Below are 21,724 nucleotides of genomic sequence, written 5' to 3' on the forward strand. Positions count from 1 at the left end.
GCACTGACTGTCTTAATCATTTTGTCTTCTCATTGCCTACTAGAGTGCTGGTACCTGGAAGCGTTTTGGAAACATTTGTCAAACTGACTTGTCAGATATATTAAGGAGAAACAAGTGTTCATAGACTTCTTAAACAAATTGTAAAAAAAAAATATAAAACATCAAATAATACCATTTTAACCATTTTTAAGCATACAATTCAGTGGCATTAAGTATATCCCCCACTGTACTTCTGCTGTGTAATCATCACTACTATCTATTTATAAAACTTTATGCCAAACAGGAACTTTGGAGGCTTTAAGCAATAAAGCCTTCTCTTAGCACTCCGTTTCCTTCTCTTAGCACTCTTTCTAGAGCCTAGAAATCTAAAATGAACATTTTCTCCTTTGCAGCTAGGATTCAGGATGTGATTTAAGATCAACCAATCAGATGCACTCATAGAATATTTGGAAGAAAGAAGTGAGGTAAAGTCATGCTTCTGTAGTTTCTGCTGAAAGGTCTACTTATGGATGACTTTGGAATTTTGGTGGCAGAGTGAGCAGAAGTCCAAGTGTCCACTCACCAGCTTTGTAGATGTCTGGAAACAGAGTTTAGGACAGTCACTTTCCTGGCGTGGATCACATTAGGTAAACATACCACATGCGCTTTACCACACATCACCAACCTCACCCTATGAGGCTTTCCTCTGTACACAGGTGCTACCACGGGGAGGATGATTTCTAAATTTGCATAAAATTCTATCTCAAAAAGATGCTTTGTCAGAAGTGACTAACATCTTAAAGTGCCTAGACTGAATATTTTCTGTTTGACAAAAATATGGTTCAAGAATTAAGTTGAAAGCAATTACAGAAAATCCAAGAACATTTTTAGACTCTTGGTTTTTATAAACTGTAATAACTGTTAAACAGCATCCATACTACTTGAGATACAAAAAGAAAAACTCAGTCAGGCAGATTTATATAATAGGTTACTTGTATTCTGATATAAAACTCATCTAGAATTTGTATCTGAAACATTTACATTCATGTCCAGTTTTGTCTTCAGGAATATACCTAAATATACCTGAATATTTTCCAGGAATATACCTCTGATGGAAATAATTTCCAGGGATTTGTTTTTGCCCCCGAGCCTGTCAATATATTATTTATGCATTCTTTCAATTTCTAAAATATAGTAAATAGCTCAAAGGGGGAAACCTCTAGGTTTATATTAAAAAAATCTTTAAAGGCTACAAAAAGGGCTTATGTAAACAGCAGATGAAATCATAAATAGTTCACAGAACTTAAAATACGTAAATTGTCAACTAACCAAAGCTTTGTGAAATAATAACCTAAGAGAAAACATATGCTTTATCACATTATGACCACTATTCTGCCAGGTGTCACTGTGGCTTAGGTGACTTTTAATTTCTAGAACTGCATACAATTTATATAACTTTGTACATTAATGTAAAATTACAGAGGGAAATCAAAAGCTTTAACCTATATTTAAATAGATATCAAATAGAGGTCCAGAATTAAGGAAATATTTAAATAAAGCTTGAAGACTAACCAAAATGATGGATCATATGTGCTTTATCTATTAAAATTTGGTTCTGTGCCTTGCACCACCTGAGTGTTTCTTTAATTAAAGTCGAACCAGGATTCAGTTAAGCTCAGATTTAGCTAGAGGTTTGTGGGAAATATGGGTCTTGCAAGAAAGTGTTAAGTTTCAAAGACATGACAACAGGGAAACCATCATTCAAATGCAAAGAAAGGGAACATTTTCCAGGGTAAATGATCCATTTTTCCCAGCAAATAACTGGCATAAATAAAAGGGAAAGGAGTTTTGGATGTGATATAATAAAAGAGATCTAAAAGATATAACAACCAAATTAAGTGAACCTTGCTTGGATTCTGATTTAAACAAAACCTCGAAAATAAATCTTTGAGATAGATAGGGAATTAGAGTATGAACTAGGCTCAGATGGTAATAAATCTGCCTGCAATGCAGGAGACCCGGTTTCAATCCCTGGGTGGGGAAGATCCCCCGGAGAAAGGAACAGCTACCCACTCCAGTATTCTTGCCTGGAGAATCCCACGACAGAGGAGTCCATGGGGTTGCAAAGAGTTGGACATGACTGAGCAACTAAGTACACACATACAGAGGAATTACTGTTAAATAATTTTTTAAAAAGCTCTTATTAGAAAAAGACACATATTAATACTAAAGTCTTTACAGATTAAATAATAGTACATCCTGGATTTGTTTTAAAATATTACAGTTACCCCGCATTCCAAAAATATGTCAAGGAGTAACCAGATGGTAGGCATACAAGAGTTCATTATACTATAGTAACTTCTTTTATGTATCTTGGAGAATTCTCATAATTTTTTTTTTTTTAAAGCTAATTGGGCTAGGCACTGCTGCTAATTTATGAAACCCTTTTTTAAGTCAGTTGAGTTTTTTCAAGCAGTTTGATCCATTTATTTTTCATTTTTTAAATTTATTCTTTTTTAGTACTGCATGACTCTTAGACCTAACAAGGTGGTAGCAATAACAGAAACTAACATTTACTGAAGGTTTAAATACAAGCATCTGTTCCAAGGAGGATTATCTAATCTAAAAATAAAACCCACAAAACCCTGTGCAGTCTGGTTCTGGGAAGGAAACGGTGATATGCTGCGTAGAGCTCCTTCCAGAAAGGGGGATCCCCGCTGCTGGGTGCTATCAGCAAACCTCCTTAGGCAGTCAGCCCCTGCAGAGATGGCCTCAGTTATGGATGCCCATCTCACTCAAGAATTTGCCTGTCTCGAGGTGGCCCAAATCTAACAACAGATTGGAAGGAGGCATAAAGCCCTGCTATTTTGGCCAATGCAGAACCACCGTGACTGGCCATTTTAGTACCTGCTTTGGTTTTGACTTCTCCTTTCACCCAATCTTCCTTCCCTGCCTCCCACGGGTATTGATTCCAAGGGTAGTTCTCAACAATCATCACACACACTGGACTCTGTTTCAGAGCAGGCTTCCTGAAGAGCCCAATTTGTGATGAGCACTAGCATTACCACTACTGCAATGCCCCATTTTACAGCTGGGGGAACGGAGGCACAGAGAGATCAAATAACTTGTCCAAGATTATACACAGGCTTCCCTTGTGGTTCAGCTGGTAAAGAATCCACCTGCAACGCGGGAGACCTGGATTCGACCCCTGGGTTGGGAAGATCCTTTGGAGAAGGGAAAGGTTACCACCTTAAGTATTCTAGCCTAGAGAATTCCATGGACTGTATAGGTCATGGGGTCGCAAAGAGTTGGACATGACCGAGCAACTTTCACTTTCAAGGTTAAATAAGTAATAAGGGGTTCAAACCCAGGCAGCCTGTCTCCAGAGCCTGAGATCTTAACCACAAATCTAAACTTTCCAATTTTAGAACTAAGAATCTGATTCTTCAGGTTTCAGTTTTAATTTTACAATGTATTTAATTGTGTGGCTTTGGTTGAATTACTTGAATGCTGTGAGCTTCAGTTTCCCTTTCTGCAAAATTGAGGAAACAATTTTTTACCCCAAGAGTCTATTTTGGTAATTAAATGAGAAGGCATACAGAAGGCGCTCAATAAAACTGGGTAGGAGAAATTCTTATCGTCAGCGTTCCAATTGTCAGAGGCAATATAAAGACCAGAAATTCCACATAAGTGTTATTTTGCATTTGAGAAGCAAATATTCACAAATACATTGTCTGCATTCACCATTTCCAAAACAGACATGGGCTAGAAATATTAGGTAGTCAATAAATATATAAACATATTTGATAAAAGTGCATGATGTAATGACACGTCTTCTAAATTCTTCAGATTTAGACTTGGCCAACAACTAAACTCTTTAAAATGTTATGTCTGGTCAAAATTTTAAGATTCATAAAGTTCAAAAAGACATCAGCTGGTATTCATTCACCCACATGCCCTTCCAGCAAAATGGCCTTACCCATAGTACCTGATATCTTGGCTGTCATGCTTTTGTAGCATTTATATGAGGTGCTGACCCTTAACCCAAGGACACTAGACCCCCATGCTGGCTAATGACAGATGATGTGATCTGGCTTGAAAACATAAAGCAAAAAATGTCATGAGGCATAGTCTTGGAGCCATAGCAAGTCAACATACATGAAAGCCTAAGTCATTTGCACAGTGGAGGCTACAATAAAACAAGGTGCTAGTAAGTCAAGAAAGGAGACTCAGCAATATTCCAGTAATCCATATTATATCTCAAACTGCTCAAATTATTCAAACCTTTGTCTTTCCTTCTGATGAAAACATATTATATCTGTCATGTAAAAGAAAGATTCTTGTTGAAAAATTTAAATTAAATATACATTTGTTCTTCCAAAGCTTCCCTTTTGATTTTGTTGCCTTTTGACAAAAAAATTGTATCCTATTGTGTGTGAAGATAAGTCATCTTATTTTCTTCATCAGTACTGCTTAAACTGCTACTTATTATTTTTTTTATAAATAAGATTTCACTTAGCATATCATCTTACAATAAAAATGTTCTCAAGTTAATTCAATTTCTATCAATTATTCAAAGGCTTTCTCAAAAGAACTTCAAAGAAAACTTGGATTTATATGAGGCTGCTGCTGCTGCTAAGTCACTTCAGTCGTGTCCAACTCTGTGTGACCCCATAGACGGCAGCCCACCAGGTTCCCCCGTCCCTGGGATTCTCCAGGCAAGAACACTGGAGTGGGTTGCCATTTCCTTCTCCAGTGCATGAAAGTGAACAGTAAAAGTGAAGTCGCTCAGATGTGTCCAACTCTTAGTAACCTCATGGACTGCAGCCTACCAGGCTCCTCTGTCCATGGGATTTTCCAGGCAAGAATACTGGAGTAGGGTGCCACTGCCTTCTCCTTGTATGAGGCAGATGTTTCCAAATTATCTTGTAAGATCCTTTATTCTTTGATTCTTTGAAAAAACACGTAATGAACATATATTAAGTACCAGGAACTTAGGATATGTTCTCTGCCTTCTAAGAACTCACGTTACATTAATTAGAAGAAACAGACCAACAACTACCATAATACCAAGGTAAATACAATAATAATAGGAACAACAGTACAAAAAAACAAAGAGTATCAGGGAAACTCTGAACGGAGGGAAGAGACCCAGCACAGTGGGTTAGGCTGTCCATCGCTGACGGCAACGATCCGAGCAACACACGTGCAGAGCGTGTCTCAGAGAACTCGGTAGGACATGGAAAACTACTCACCTGCAAATGCAGTGTGGTTAGTTCTTGTGTGTAGTAGCACGGTTTAGTTGTCATCTTTATGGGAAATCCACATATATGGAGCAGTTTAGATTTTAAATCTGAAAGAAAGCTTTTCAACACACCTTCCGTATCTACCCTTGGAAAGAACTGTATGGGTTGACTTCTGATGCAACTGAGAGGGTACCTGAACATTGTTAAAGAACAATGGAGTATTTTTTTGCAGATAAGGAGATAGCATTTTTTTTTTAACTGATGTAAAAAGGTCTTAAAATTGTAACTGCTAAAAAGGCACAAATAACTAAATCCTAACTACTTTAAATTTTAACTTTCACAATAAAAACAACTCACAGTAGTACCCTTATTACTATATGGCTCCCGCCACAGGCTGGCAAACTAATGATTTATAGAAAAGACACAAAAGACACAGTAAACAATAAACAGGTTGCATTTCCAGGAACAGTAAAAATTCAGCACAGAGAAACACCACATATGAATTGCATTTAAGCTCTGAATGTGGTTCTTTGAGCAAAGCAGGTAACTTTTTCAGATATAAAACATTCTGAAGACTTGGAGTAATGTCTTGGCATTTAATGAAGGGGAATAATTGATAGCTGTTAACTTCAACTTTATATTAAGATTTGGGTTAGGAAATATAGAATACAGAAAGAGAACACTAGGCTCCTCCCTCTTCCTTTTAGAGACCAGCCGGTCAATACAATGAAATCAGTATTAATTAACATGGGAGAGTTTCGCCTGAGTACTTGTGCTCTCTCCGTGTGTAGATTTTTAAAAATAACATCAAGAAAAATATTTTCTCAAATCAATGAGGTACACTAAGTGCTATTTAAATCCTCTAAACTTTGCCTGTGAAATTATTCTCCAAAAAAGAAATTTTCATTGACATTCTTTCAATTCCACCCTTTCAATATGCCACCGGAGGGAGCCCTTGGCTAAGGAGAATCCTATACAATTATTTTGTTCCCTTCTACTAGGAGTCATGCCTGGATCCTAGGGTGGGCAGAAAGCATCTGTAAAGGATATGTGAAGATCCTTTCTCCTATCATTTTGAAGTAGATGCTACAGTATATTTTAATAGTTCCAAGGTCTTCTGGAAGCTTATAGCCGTACTAAAAATTAAGAACAAAGTTGAAATTCTTTTTGAGTGAAAGCTAAAGTTAAGGTTAAATTACAAGAAGCAAAATTAAATAGCTACTAATGTAATATATATTTCTATTCCTTACCAGGCCATCCCAGTGCATCTGGAAATCTTCATATGAGTGGAAAGGACAGTCAGGGGGTATGGAGTGAAGAATACTTATCATTCGTCCCATTTTCATACTATGAAAAATACAGTTGGTAAAATATTATGAGCCAGTGCTTAGACAGGGAGCTTGCCAGGTGGCACTATAGTGTAAAGAAACCGCCTGCCAATGCAAGAGATATAAGGGAACTGGTTTCGATTCCTGGGTTGATTTAAGTCAACTATGTGATTTGGAAAGCATTCAAAAATTTTAGCAACTATCAACATATAAGTAATAAGCTACTCATTTGCTCCCAGTTCTAAATTAACATTGTATTAAATTCTTAATAAAGAACTGTCAGGAAAAACAAAGTTGAACTGATGCAAACAATATGCCAGTCACAAACACCAAACTATGACTAACACAGTGTTGCCACACAGACGTAGGCCTGGTAATTTTAGACTTCAGGGAGAAGTCTGTTAAGAGTTGAATGAATCAGAAGCAAATCTATGTTCCCTATCTACCTCTTCTCTGCGTCTCTGCTTCTCTGCTTCAATGACCAAGTTATAATGCAGATTCCACTACTTAAAGTTCTTCCTAATCTGGTTAAAATTTCATGCTAATAGTCATATTTATGTTAGTAACAAGTCATTTTTTTCCCTTGAAGATATTGCAAACTTATAACTTAGCTCAAATCAAATGATAATGAATCATTAATTATATGTACACATTTATAAGGTTTTATTGATGTTATATATAGTTGTAATTTCATAATGAGATATCTAGAAATTTTACTGTTTCAAAATGAGGTCTAATAAAGATACAAATGTGTAATAAAATTATTTCAGTAATTTGATGGCTTCTGCAAGTATGACAATATTGTTTCAATATCTTTTTAAAGTTATAATTCAGTTTCCAAAATTCACAAAAATGGTTTATACTTTGCACATAATAATGTTGAAGCAAAATAGGAGAAAATTACTATATCCCAAACCCACCCCAGATAATACAAACTGAAATCTCACCTTGGCAGAACGTAACACCAGTTGCTTAAAATGGACTGTTCCTCAATAACAGCACTCTGGTTAGTTTCAAAATTCTTTATAATACTCTGAGAAATATCAAATTCTCTTAGCTTTTGATAGAAATAAGAATTTAATGCATAAGTCCTCCAAAGAATTTGGCAAACAAAAGGAAACATTTAAAAACACAGATTTCATTAAAATAAAAAAAAAGAAAGATTTATCACACATACACCATCAGTAAAGAAACAGTTTCAAAGCCTGTTACATTGAATCATGTATAACCACTTTACACAAGGTAATCAGTGTTTCAGCTCACCCCTTTTCCTCCTCTACACAGTTTATCAAATATTTCATACTTTCCCTCTTATTGTCCAAAGCCAAACTCCTATTTTGTACTTATTTGAACTGGCTTTCAGTTTCTTTAATTATGTTAAGTGGGAGTTGAATTTCTGTCCAAAGGAAGATATTTACATTCTGTCAGAATAGCTTCTTAATTAAATTTTAAACAAATTTTTTAAAGTAGAGGACGAGGATGTGTTAGGAAATTATACCTTCCTCTGGTCTTCTGGAAGCAAGAGGACAGAACCAACAACTGCACTCTCTTTTTGTATCCCTTCTCCAAGATCTGGAATGCTTTTTTCTTTGGTGCTCAGGTGCCCTGTCTGTGGTAACTACTTGCCACTTACAGTTTCCTCACTCTGGGTAGTGTGGGCCATTTTCTTACAGCGAGGCAGAAGTTGGAGAGACCTCAAGTGAGGTGCAAAATAAAATATTAACGGGTGGAGGACACTGTGTTTAGAGAGAACATTTCACATCCCTCGCTCTTATTCATTCATCTTTGGGGAAACAACATTCTAACTCTACTGCCTGCGGCTTCTCAATGAACTCCAGCTGACCCAGCCAATTTTCCAATTCCTGGACAAGCCATCAGCATTATAACAAGGCCCTGGCTTAAAGCACTGCCCCTTCACTGATTTATCTGCATTCTGCCAATACAAACCTTACAGGCCTAGATCTAGACCCCTTTCCTCCACATTCAATGACTAATCCTGCTCTGAATTTCCATTGTGTTTCTGAGATTAATGGAGATACTAGAAATATATGTGGTGAGGCATAGTGTGGAGGTTTTAGTGGGTGAAAGATCACAGTGAGTTTGGAGCCTTAGGGAGGTTCCTTGTCAGTACAAGATATTCACATTATGCCACTGGCTCTGTGACAGAGAAGAACCAACCTGAAATATATGTGATAGACCATTCTCAAGCCCTGTCTCCCAGGCCTGACCTTGAAAGGTATAACACTTTCCATTCATATAGAGATAGAAAGCTGTGGAATCTTTGTCTTGCTGGAGGTTTATAGGAAGATCATGACTTGACCGACATGGACAGCTGCAATAACAAAGGATTCAGGCACCAAGAAGTTTGTAACAACCAGCCACACCCGCTCCCTCTTTAGTATAAAAGCAGCCTGAACTGGAACTTGGTAAGATGGCTCTTTGGAACACTAGTCCACCATCCTCTCCATCTGCTGACAGGTCTTTGCCCAAACACCTCGTGTTTCAATCTACTGGCCTGCCATGCAGCGAGCAGTAAGAGTGTGGACTCAGTAGCAACTCCAAGTACTTATACTCAGGTCAGCTTTCCTACTGGCTTACATAACTGTTGAGGGCCAGAACATAGATCCCATTCATTTTTGACTTGTCTACTGCCTTAACATAACAAGTAATCAAACAATGAATGAATGGAGAAATGAGTGGAGCGGCATTTGAGCTGGTCCCTGAAGAACAAGCAGAGTGCATGGCACATCAAGGGGCACATCAAGGGGCACGCTAAGCAAAGAAGAGTCTTCAGTCCTGTGCCTGGGCTTCCTCAGTGTGGCCACTATGGCCGGAAGACTCTTGGTGGGGATGGAGTGGAGGTGCTCCGGTGTGCTCTGGAAGACTCAGCGGCATCCTGGCCTCTACCCACTTAACGCCGTAGCAACATACCCTCCCACCGAATGATAGCCCAGTTTTCTCCAGACGTCACAGATGTCTCACGGGGAAGAAACCATTCTTTTCACCCTCCACCCCTCTCTGTTGAGAACCACTGTCACAGAAGAAGGAAAATAACACTCACTGAGTTACCATTAATGTGAAAGTTTCTATACTGGGTGCTATGAGAATAAGCAAAATAGAAGATAGATCCTTTTACTAAGAAGGCAAAAAGTGTTAGGTGTAAAAAAAAAAAAAAGATGAAAAAAACCGTAACAATGCCAATGTGGGTTTATTATTAATATATTTAGTATGAGCTGAAATAGCACTTATAATATTTGGAGGTGAAAGAAAAGGCAAAGAGCAGGTGCTGAGGCAATGCAGCGTTGTGGAGTCTTGAATGCTACCTAAAGAGATTTTTGAGCAAAGGAATAACATAATCAGATCTGTGTTAAACGGACAGAATGATGTTTTCTTTGGTAAACAGATTTAAGACAACATCAATATGTCAAGTATTTAATAATATGGATTTTGATAATAAATTTTTCATCACTCTTGTTAAAAATTAAAACCTCCTAGCATATCAGTAATGATAATAAATAATTATATAGTAATAAAAACACATTAATTATATATTAAGAAATAAAAATATGTGGTACCTGAGGTGGTGGCAGTCTGATTGTGTGAGCTTCTATGCTTAGACAAACTTGAGTTGCTGTTACATTGATATCTAACTCTGAAAATAAAATTATTAACCATGAACTTTCTGGAATTATTACTCCAGCCTAACAAATTAAGTATTTTAGTAACATAAGAAATTAACTCAATTTATTCAAGTTAGAAATTCTGTTAAGAATTGATTTTTTTCACACATGGTAAAACTCAAATAGTCACCTTATATAGTGAATGTATTTGTATTTTTGACGGTCTTACAGATGGGACATCTAAAAGAAGACAAACGCACAGAACAGTACGTATGTGGGTGTAACGTGTAGGGCACAGCTACAACGAGGAAATGAGACATCCCACAACTGAGAGGGGAACAGCAGACACCTCCTAGCAGCCTGACATTTACTATATGTGAAAAGTGAAGACTCTTCTTAAATCAGAATAGGTACCATCCCATGTTTTTGACTTACTAACAAATGTCCTCAAATATACTGGCAGATGTATTTCAAATCTTTCAGAGCCCCAAGGCATCTATCTTGCTTTCTCACAATTAAAATATTGAAGGCAAAAGGAGAAGAGGGCTGCAGAGCATGAGATGGTTAGATAGCATCATCGACTAACGGACATGAATCTGAGCAAACTCCGGGAGACAGTGAAGGACAGGGAAGGCTGGTGTGCTGCAGGCCACGGGGGTCTCAAAGAGTCGGACCTGATTTAGTGACTCCACAACAACATCTAAGTCAGATAGTGCTACCTGAAATAAAGCATGCGGGGGTTTCTGGTGTACTGGTAATGTTCATTTCTTGATCTGAGAACTGGTTCTAAGGATATTTTAGTTTGTGAAAATCCAATGAGCTACACATCTACAGCTTGTAAGTTTTGCTACAGAATACTACATTCAGTAAAACTAAAAGAAAAGATTCTAACACCTGAGTGAGGAGTGTTGCTGTCCTAAACTGCTCTCTCTACCCTCCGACAGCTTAGTCTCCTGACGGTGTCTGGGGACAGGCGAAGAAGTCATTCACCCAGAGCTGGAGCACAGTGACTGTCACTGCCCAGCTTACACACGAACCCAGAGCAAGAGGGGCAAACGGGCTTCAGCCTGAAGCCAACTCAGACAGAACAGTCCGTGGGTGACATGGAGATTTAAGGCTACGGTCAGATGCTGGTAAAACCACCATGACTGACAATGTCTACTTGGCTTAGGATTCCCATCTATCTGCCATCTCTGGACTACTGATAGGAATGTGTCTATCTGCAATAGAACCACGCACATCAACGAAAGAGTTAGATTAGACCAATCTGTGTCTCTTTAGGCAATCTTTTTTTGAAAACAAGAATCATGTACTCATAAAAAAACCCAAAGCTTTTACTTACAACAGTACTAAAGAATTCTTACAATATTGTTCTAGAGACTATACATTATAAATACCTGCAAAATTAAACTGTTTTAGTTATAATTTTAACTAGAGAAATTAAAAATGTAGCTTTTATATCAATTAAGAAAAGGGAATTTTTTTCTCATGAAGTAAAATATATATTTTTGAATCAGAAGTGACTTCCTGAGTGAAACTGTGATTGTAACAGTATCTGATTAACTTTTGATACAACCTAATCATCAAGATTTTAACAACCCAACAATCTATAACATTTTTAAACAACTATTTTATTAATGTTTTATCTATTAACTTTTATATTTTTACTTACCAACAGCACTTTGCTTTCCCATCTGAGAAAGAAATTCTCTTCCTTAAAAAATTAATAGAATACACCATATTATTAAAACTCATAAATCATGCTTAATATAACTTCCTTATGCAAAGTTATCAAAGCTGCAGAAAATGCTTTACAATGCAGTTTTATACAAATGAATATCTGATGATAGTTCAGAGAAAAAAATATAACACTCAAAAATATCTCTTATATTAAAAAGACAGAAATACTCAATTCTTCCCACACATATTTTTTCCTGGTATAAAATAGTTAGAAAACAGATCACAACACAAAATTCAGAATAGACTTTTGGTTCCAACAACACTAATAATTTGTGTTCATTTTATTATAGTGCTCCATAACTTACATTTATTCCTTTTTAAACATCAAGTATTCTATAATAAAACCACTTTTTCCCATAGTAACACTAGGAAATCTCCTCTGGATATAATCACAAAGGAAGGAGAGGACACTTTTGTTGATGGGGGCTTGCTTAAGAATGTTTGGTTGGGGCTATGCTTTAAAAACCATTCCCTGTGGATACATGTATAACATATGTATGGCTGAATGTTTTTGCTGCTCACCTTGAACTATCACAACACTGTTAATCAGCTATGCCCTAATACAAAATAAAAAGATTTTTTTGAAAAAAATTCCCTAAAAACATTATATTTTGAAATTAAAAACAGATGTACATAATAGAAGTAATCTGATTCAGAAAGCCCTAATGATTGAAAGAGATAAAGTCACCTTGTACCAAGAGATGGCCAGCTTTATTCCAGGCTGGAGCAAGTCTAGCTGTGAGTGAATATGAAAGGCAGTTTTGAAGAATTATAGGAATTACTTGTTGTGGAGCCTCCACCTAAAAATATTAAAGCACAAAATATGGGCAAGTTCACAGTAATTGTTATGCTATACTATAAACTCAGAGAAAATGTCTGTGTGTTTAGATCACCTCCCAACAAAACTGGGTTATTCTGGGTAGAAGTTACAGCCATCACTCCAGCTAATCCTTTCTGGTTCTGAAGTTAAAGAAGTGTTAAAATATATTCACTTTGATACTATGACTGTAATGGCCAAATTCTACCAGTTTATCCTGCCCCAATAAGCCTAAATCTTTGGAGCTCATGTGCTAGAAGCTTACACTTTACTTTGTATTCTGCTCTGCACAGAGGAAGCCTCCCCAAACTACACTGTAACATGTTTCATTACTGTTCACTCTAGTCCTATATCAGAAAAGTTAAATGTTTACATGGGCACACATGAAACCAGCAGTATGCATGTGTTTGCACCAGATACAATGCAACAAGTATCTGTCCTTGCACACAATTTTCAAAGGTCAGAATATTCACTTAGGACCAATGGGATCCAAACACATTGTCCCACTTGAAATAACTAAAACACTGGGTAAGTTAAATGAAACAATGTTTCACAAGACACAGGCCATCAAGCAACAAAAAAAGACAAACCCCTAGGAGTTGGGAAACTCATTGAGACCCCAGCATATTGATTAAAGAGGCTTTCCAGGCTGCAGTGCAGGGAAGGGGAATCCTGGAAGAGGCAGCCGGCTCCCTGGGTTGAATGGACAGAACTGAGAGTCTAGGGAGGCCACGGGAGCTACAGTTTGGAGGGCAAAGTATTGAGAGAAGAGAGCTTCACAGACAGAAAACTCTGAGATCAGCAGAGTCCCTCCTCGAGTATTCAGTTGCATATGAAATAGCATATTCATACGAGGAAACACTCAGGGCTGTTTGCTATACAAACATTCTTGCAAATGCAGCCAGAGAAAACACTGCCAGGGCCTTTGTTAGCAAGACAAAAGTGAGACAGCCAAGAACTGTCACCCAACAAATAAAAAGGAGGAAAATATTTTTCTATGTTAAGATTCCCAAGAGCAAGAAGTTTATCAGGTTCCCAGCTTTATCTCCAGAAACAAGCAAAGTGCTCAGTATATCATAGATGTTCAATGACTATCTGCTGTGATTATTACTCATGTACAAAGTATCCAGATAAAGACAAATTGAGCATAATCGTGAAGGCTCAACACAGGTGAGAAGAACACTGCTTTCCCACGGATGGTAAATGATGGCTAAAGTCAGCTTTCAGGTTATTCAAGTATTTCTCAGGGAAGTGCAAAGCATCTCTGGGTATTATTGAGACTTCATCATTCTCCTATAACTTAAGCATTTCATCTTGAAGATGACCGAAAACCTCATCATCCCAAACTCCACTAGATCCAGGAACAGAGGCCAACAGTGATGCCTGGACAGGCTGCTAGAATACCCAAGGATGCGGCGCCTCAGACACCCACGCAGAGACATGATGGGAGCTCCAGCAAAGTCTCAGCAGCCTGAGCACTGAGACACGACAGGTGCTCTACCTCAAGTATTCATTTCTTTTTTCTTTGCTAAGATCCAGACACTCATCACCATGGGGAATAAAATCTATATTTTTTTGTTCCCTTACTTATTAGCTATATGATTGTGGGCAATTTTTTCACCTCTCTGGGTTTCAGTTTATCTGTAAACATGGGATATTCACTTCTTGGAAAATAGAGATGACAAATGAAATTATGTCACATAAAATGCCTGCAAGAAAGTACCCAATAAAATTAAGCCTCTTCCCCCTTTCTCTATTAAATGTGCACAAATAAATTGTCCTGAGAGAAAATATCAGTTTTTCCACATGCATAGAAACAACTTATAAGAAAGGTATTCTAATTTTTGTTTACTGACAAAATAAGTTGAATACACAAAATCAATAAAACAACATCTGGAATTATTATCCTTTTAAAAACTTACCTTAGCTCTGTATTTTTCCATATAGGCATGAAGTTTTCCAGCTTTATAAAATGTTATCTATTTAAAAAAATCCATATTTATAAAAATGACTTAAATATATTATTAAATAATGCACTACATAAAGAATTTAAACATTTATACAGCAGAACACAGCAGAGGACCATCATACTAACAGTTTCTATGCTCTGGAGAAAGAAGCAAGTGATAATCATTCTCTTCCTGAAATATTGGATTGACCAAAAAGCTCCTTTGGTTTTTAAGCAAAAATAAAAGACACATTTTTCATTTTCACCAAGAACTTTATTGAACAATGTATTCATCATTTTGTTCTACTACCTTCTGCCATTTTCCAGGCAACTTCATAATTCCATCCTGCAAAAACTTTTTATCTTTTTGAGGAAAGAACTATTCCAGGTACCTTTTACAGTCTTCCAGGAAACTGACATTTTTTTCCATTAAGAGAATTTTGTAAACAAAAGGAAATCTTAAAGTCCAGTTTCTTGTGAGTATGGCAGATGAGTCAGAATTTCCCAGCCAAGCTGTAGCAGCTTTTGCCTGGACATCAAAGGAACATGCGATCTTCTATTATCTTGATGAAGAATATGCCTTTTCTGTTGACTAACTTCAGACACTTTTTGTCAAGTGCTGCTTTTAGTTAGTCTAACTGGGAGCAGCTTGTTGGAATGAATCGTTTGGTTTTCTGGAAGGGGCTCATAATGGAGAACTCCCTTCCAATCCCCACCACCCCCCCCCCCCCCAAATATACACAACATCACCTTCTTTGAATAAAGACCAGGCTTAGTTGTGGTTGGTGGTGGTTCATTTCATTTGTTCCACAGTCTTTTCAGTCCCACCTTATTTTATAGTATCCATTTTTCATCACTCATAACAATTTGTTTTAAAAATGGAAGTTTTTTTTATGTTTAAGTAGAGAATTGCATGTAGAAATACGGTCAAGGTTTTTCTTGCTTAACTTATGTGGAACATAAACACCAAACTGATTAACATAACCAAGCTGGTGCAACTGATTTTCAATGCTTGATTTGGAAATTTTGAGTATGTCAGCTATCTCCCACGTGATATAATGTTGATTGTTCTCAATTAGTGTCTCGATTTGATCACTATCAACTTCAAACTGGTAACACCGAAGAAACTGAAGTTGAACAGTTCTGTGAAGACCTACAAGACCTTCTAGAACTAACACCCAAAAAAGATGTCCTTTTCATTATAGGGGACTGGAATGCAAAAGTAGGAAATCAAGAAACACCTGGAGTAACAGGCAAATTTGGCTTTAGAGTACAGAATGAAGCAGGGCAAAGGCTAATAGAGTTCTGGCAAGAGAACGCACTGGTCATAGCAACACCCTCTTCCAACAACATAAGAGAAGACTCTATACATGGACATCACCAGATGGTTGACACTGAAATCAGACTGATTTATGTTCTTTGCAGCCAAAGATGGAGAAGCTCTATACAGTAAAAACAAGACCGGGAGCTGACTGTGGCTCGGATCATGAACTTCTTATTGCCAAATTCAGACTGAAATTCAAGAAAGTGGAGAAAACTACTAGACCATTCAGGTATGATCTAAATCAAATCCCTTATGACTATACAGTGGAAGTGAGAAGTAGATTTAAGGGACTAGATCTGATAGACAGAGTGCCTGATGAACTATGGATGGAGGTTCATGACATTGTACAGGAGACAGGAATCAAGACCATCCCCAAGGAAAAGAAATGCAAAAAAGCAAAATGGGTGTCTGAGGAGGCCTTACAAATAGCTGTGAAAAGAAGAGAAGTGAAAAGCAAAGGAGAAAAGATAAGATATACCCATTTGAATGCAGAGTTCCAAAGAATAGCAAGGAGAGATAAGAAAGCCTTCCTCAGCAATCAATGCAAAGAAATAGAGGAAAACAACAGAATGGGAAAGACTAGAGATCCCTTCAAGAAAAGTAGAGATACCAAGGAAACATTTCATGCAAAGATGGGCTCAATAAAGGACAGAAATGGTGGGGACCTAACAGAAGCAGAAGATATTAAGAAGAGGTGGCAAGAATACACAGAAGAACTGTACAAAAAAGATCATGACCCAGATAATCACAATGCTGTGATCACTGACCTAAAGCCAGACATCCTGGAATGTGAAGTCAAGTGGGCCTTAGGAAGCATCACTACAAACAAAGCTAGTGGAGGTGATGGAATTCCAGTTGAGCTATTTCAAATCCTGAAAGACGATGCTGTGAAAGTGCTGCACTCAATATGCCAACAAATTTGGAAAACTCAGCAGTGGCCACAGGACTGGAAGAGGTCAGTTTTCATTCCAATCTAAAAGAAAGGCAATGCCAAAGAATGCTCAAACTACCGCACAATTGCACTCATCTCACACACTAGTAAAGTAATGCTCAAAATTCTCCAAGCCAGGCTTCAGCAATACATGAACCATGAACTTCCAGATGTTCAAGCTGGTTTTAGAAAAGGCAACCAGTCCATCCTAAAGGATATCAGTCCTGGGTGTTCATTGGAAGGACTGATGTGGAAGCTGAAACTCCAATACTTTGGCCACCTGATGCGAAAAGCTGACTCATTTGAAAAGACCCTGATACTGGGAAAGCTTAAGGGCAGGAGGAGAAGGGGACGACAGAGGATGAGATGGTTGGATGGCATCACCGACTCGATGGACATGGGTTTGGGTGGACTCCAGGAGTTGGTGATGGACAAGGAGGTCTGGCGTGCTGCAGTTCATGGGGTCGCAAAGAGTCGGACAGGACTCAGTGACTGAACTGAACTGAACTGAACTTCAGCTGATCTATCTGGCCATGGAGCACTGTCCAGAAAGAAATCCCAGCATGAAACTTTGTAAACCACTTTCGATATGTTCAATCAATCACAGCACCTTCTCCATACACTGCATAGATCTTTTTGCTGTTTCAGCTGCTTTTTACCTTTCTGGTATAGTGTTAGTCGCTCAGTCACGTCCGACTCTTTATGACCCTGTGAACTGTGGCCAGCCAGGCTCCTCTTTTCATAGGATTCTCCAGGCAAGAATACTGGAGTGGGTTATCTTCCTTCTCCAGGGGATCTTCCCAACCCAGGGACTGAACCTGTGTCTCCTGCATTGCAGGAAGATTCTTTACCATCTGAGCCACCAGGGAAGCTCACCTTTCTCATATAATAAAATATAATTTACTGAAAGTGTTTCTTTTTTCTTCCATCTTCAATATTAAAATGGCTACACAAAAATGTATCAAGTTTGATTTTTTTTTAAAAATGCATGCTGATATGACAGCTGTCACAATACAGTCTAACAACTGTTTCAAATGAAGTGAAAGACAATGAAGTGCTACAAGTGTCGTCTTACAGAAAAAACCAAATGAACTTTCTGGGAAACCCAGTAGAATCTATGGGTACATTCCTTAGTGAAGAAAGCCTTTCTGGAAATGAACTGAATCCAGCAACCATATAAAGTAAAAGGCCAGTAAATTTCATGTAATAAATATTTAATACCTTTCTTATTAAGCAATAATTTTTTAGACATGAATAAGGAAAATGGACACAAGTGGAAGATCAAGAGAAAGTTCAAAACATATTTTTATATGGTGACTTTCTTCTTCTTCTTGCTAAGATTAGGATACTCATTTCCTAAGTTTTTCAGGTAGAAAAGAATATAGAGACATTACTGTCTACTTGTTCACTAACATCTTGTCTTTCTTAAAAATGAGAAGATAAAAAATGGATATAAACCTAAAACCTAAAGAAAAATAAATAAACTAAAGATTTTGAACTATCTATCAGCATTATTAATAAATATTAATTTCTGGGAAATTAAAATCTCAGAATAAGAGCTATATACAGCACCAGAAAATATATTTCTTGTTCTAATTTTACTAAGTAAGAAAAACATTTTAATGAAATTTCCAAAATAAAAAACATGTTGGCCCAAGTTCTTTAAACACAACTGGAGATCTGTTGGAACAAGGAACTTCTTTTATATTAAATGTAATTCTAAAGAATATAAAAAAGGATTAAGTCTGTGCTATCTTAAAAACTATGCCATTAATATATTTTATTCATTGATAATCTTTATTTTAACATCAATGACAGAGAAAACTAAATACGAATTCAGAGCCACAAAAATGGATTTTAAACATGAGGTATATTGAAGTTAAAGTCTGTTAATGTTTTGATCAACCTACAACACAATGTAATCAGTCTTCATAAGCTATCTTCAATTTGAGCTATAATTAATACCCAAATTAATGCTTATCAATATTGCTCTAAATAATTATAAATGATACTTTATAAAATGTTACAATACTAACCGCCATCACCACCCAAATTTGGGTAAATATTCCAGGTACAGGTGATGTAAGGATATCTTGGTGCAAAAACAGCAACTGCCTGTGGAGATGAAATGCATTCATTTTAAACTGGACTGCCCACTCTCTGTTTTCATTTTACCAGAACATTTAAAAATTGCTAGTTCCAATGAAAAGTTTAAGCTTCTTCTAGGCAGGGATTGTATTATGGATTTCCATATGATTCTCCACACTTAGCATGGTACCTTGAATATTGTAAGCAATCAGCCAAGATTTGAATTGAGAGAACTATAAAGTTTTAGATATGATATTAATATAAAAACTTGTCTGCACATCTGTTTCTTAACCCTTTCATCTGTGAACTAAAATTTCTCTTTTAAAACTCCATTTCTATTTTAAGTATAGACTTGAAAAAGTCTAAGCACTATGAAGACTTCAGCTCTTCTAACTCCCATTTCTTCTATTTTCCTTTTTTTTAAAGTGGTGGTCAGAAGCACTGGAGAAAAGAGTTTAAGGAACAGTGTAGTTATCAACTACTTCAGTGTCAGAACTATTGACTAGATTATTTTCCTTCAAAAAGGAAATTTTTTGAAGGAAAATGAAGTGGGTAGTGGTTTTAGTTAAGTATTCAAAAGACAAGTGAACTTACAGCAACAATCATTACACTTCAAATTACCATCAATAATTTTATTAGAAAAGATGGGAAAAACACAAAAGGGAATAGAGGTAGGAATACAAAAATTTTCAAAATTATTAATCATCAAGGAAACAAATTTTAAAGGCCAGGAGTGCATGTGTGTGCGGGGTTACATCAAAACGTGAGATGGGTCAACGTGTTTCTGCTAGGCTCATCTTTGTTGGCACTGTGGTGCAGCAGGCTTATGATTTTTTTTTAATGTTTATGTATTTGACCGTGCTGGGTCTTAGTTGAGGCACACAGGATCTTTTAGTTGCAGTGTATGAACTTAGTTGTAGCATGCAAGAGCTAGTTCCCCAATGGGGGATCGAACCGGGCCCCCTGCCCACGGAGCATGGAGTTTTAGCCACTGGATCACCAGGGATGTCTCCAGTATGTGCTTGTACAAGATGTGCCTTTGTCTGACACAACCATATCTTTGTCCTTCTGTTCTAGCCTCTTTGTCAGTTATTGGGACAATGAGTCAAAGCACCCCTCTCTATGGGCAAGACCACCTTCCATATGAGAGTGAATGGCAGAAAATCTCTCTTAAGGTTTTCTACTTACTTGCTTCCCTAAAAGGGGTCACAAGTAAATGCTCAGTGGGTATCAAATTATACCTTAGCAGGAAGGGTACAGATTCCTGGATGTACTTGAGTGGGAAAATACACAGTGGTCAGAAGACAAGTTTTATAAAGAAGAGCAAAATGGAGGACACCCAAGAGTATTTTACTTCTGACTCCTAGCCATCTTATAAGTGTTTGCTCCTCTCTAAGAAATTTAATTAGAGATAGAATCTTGTTATGTATTCTAAGAGTTCTTCCTTGAGTGTCTCAAACAATTTAAGGGACTAATACATGGTGGGTCTTCAGTGTTATACTTTAGGCGTCAACTTCTGGAAGTGTTTTCCAAAGACTATCTTAGGTTAGATATTTCTAGATAATTCTTGGAGAAATATTCTTACATCAATCTGAAAATATAAAAATTATATTAATCTAAAATGTTTATGGTATCTCCTGAAGTGCTTCATAAATAGTAGGTACTTCATAAACAGTTATTAATGATTGTCTCCCAAAACTTAAGACTAAGTTTTGACTTAATCCATTGATTTAATTCATCAATGTCTATAAAATTTCTTAATTAAAATAACACACAAGAAGCCACAAATACAAAGACTCAACAGTGAGATATTCTATATGAAGTACTTTAAGTCCTCCCTTAAATGAAATTCAATATACTTGGTCAGAACAATACTGAATTCCTTTATTCTAAAATTGTATAAACAGATTTAGCAAATGAGTATCTTGCTTTAAAGGCGATACTATTAAAACAGTTCTTACAGATGTAAAAAGTTTAGAAAGTATTAGTTACAAGATTGTGTTTTTTTTTACCTGCATATCTTCATTTGTCTGCTCCTAATCTCAGTGTCTGCCACTCCGTTATTCAATATTATCTTGACAGCACAGAGTTTGTGTAAATCTGGAAGTGTGATGAAGAACAGTGACTGCTGCTTAGAATCATTCATATTTTCCTGTTGACTGAATGCCTCAGTAATCAGGTCTTTAAAAACAAACAACAATAAAAACATAGTAAACTTTTATTTATTTTACCAATAGGGTAAAGCATTTCAATCCATCACAGAATATTTGATACTGCATTGGTATACAATGGCAAAAACAAGTTTAGCAAATATTAGCAGTTAAATACCACTTACACTTTACCTTTGAGGTTTTCTAATGATAACCTAGAACTTGGGGGGTACAAGTTTTATTAGGATATAATTCATATCACATACAATTCGCCTATTTAACATGTATAATTAAATGGCTTTTACTACATTCACAGAGTTGCAACCATCACAATACACTTTAGAACACTCTGCCACTCCAAAAATAAAATCTATAATTTTAAACCTGCAGTTCTATACAACAAATAGAATAATTTGAGTACAAATATCACAAAGAACCACCAGCAATGTGTATCAAATGCCTACTCTGTTCTGGGTACTAGATATGTTTCTGCTACATTGTTTTTATTTAATAAATTCTTTCTAAAATTTTTGGTTATTAAGTTTCTCTTTGT

General features: G+C 36.8%; 1 protein-coding gene across 1 annotated transcript in view; it reads right to left on the reverse strand.

The window, feature by feature from the left end:
- The window catches only part of C27H18orf63 (chromosome 27 C18orf63 homolog), a 34,568-nt gene extending 13,401 nt beyond the window's left edge, over positions 1–21,167 (reverse strand). The window contains exons 1-10 of the mRNA XM_061130642.1: positions 21,034–21,167; positions 18,970–19,048; positions 14,653–14,709; positions 12,602–12,713; positions 11,846–11,887; positions 10,129–10,205; positions 7,501–7,610; positions 6,476–6,572; positions 6,276–6,361; positions 5,235–5,418 (exon numbers count right to left, since the gene is read on the reverse strand). Coding sequence (XP_060986625.1) covers positions 5,235–5,418; positions 6,276–6,361; positions 6,476–6,572; positions 7,501–7,610; positions 10,129–10,205; positions 11,846–11,887; positions 12,602–12,713; positions 14,653–14,709; positions 18,970–19,048; positions 21,034–21,167 — 978 coding nt within the window. The remainder of the gene's footprint in view (positions 1–5,234; positions 5,419–6,275; positions 6,362–6,475; positions 6,573–7,500; positions 7,611–10,128; positions 10,206–11,845; positions 11,888–12,601; positions 12,714–14,652; positions 14,710–18,969; positions 19,049–21,033) is intronic.
- Positions 21,168–21,724: the final 557 nt, after the last annotated feature.

This window comes from Dama dama, chromosome 27 (genome assembly GCF_033118175.1).
Source record: "Dama dama isolate Ldn47 chromosome 27, ASM3311817v1, whole genome shotgun sequence".
Taxonomy (NCBI): Eukaryota; Metazoa; Chordata; class Mammalia; order Artiodactyla; family Cervidae; genus Dama; species Dama dama.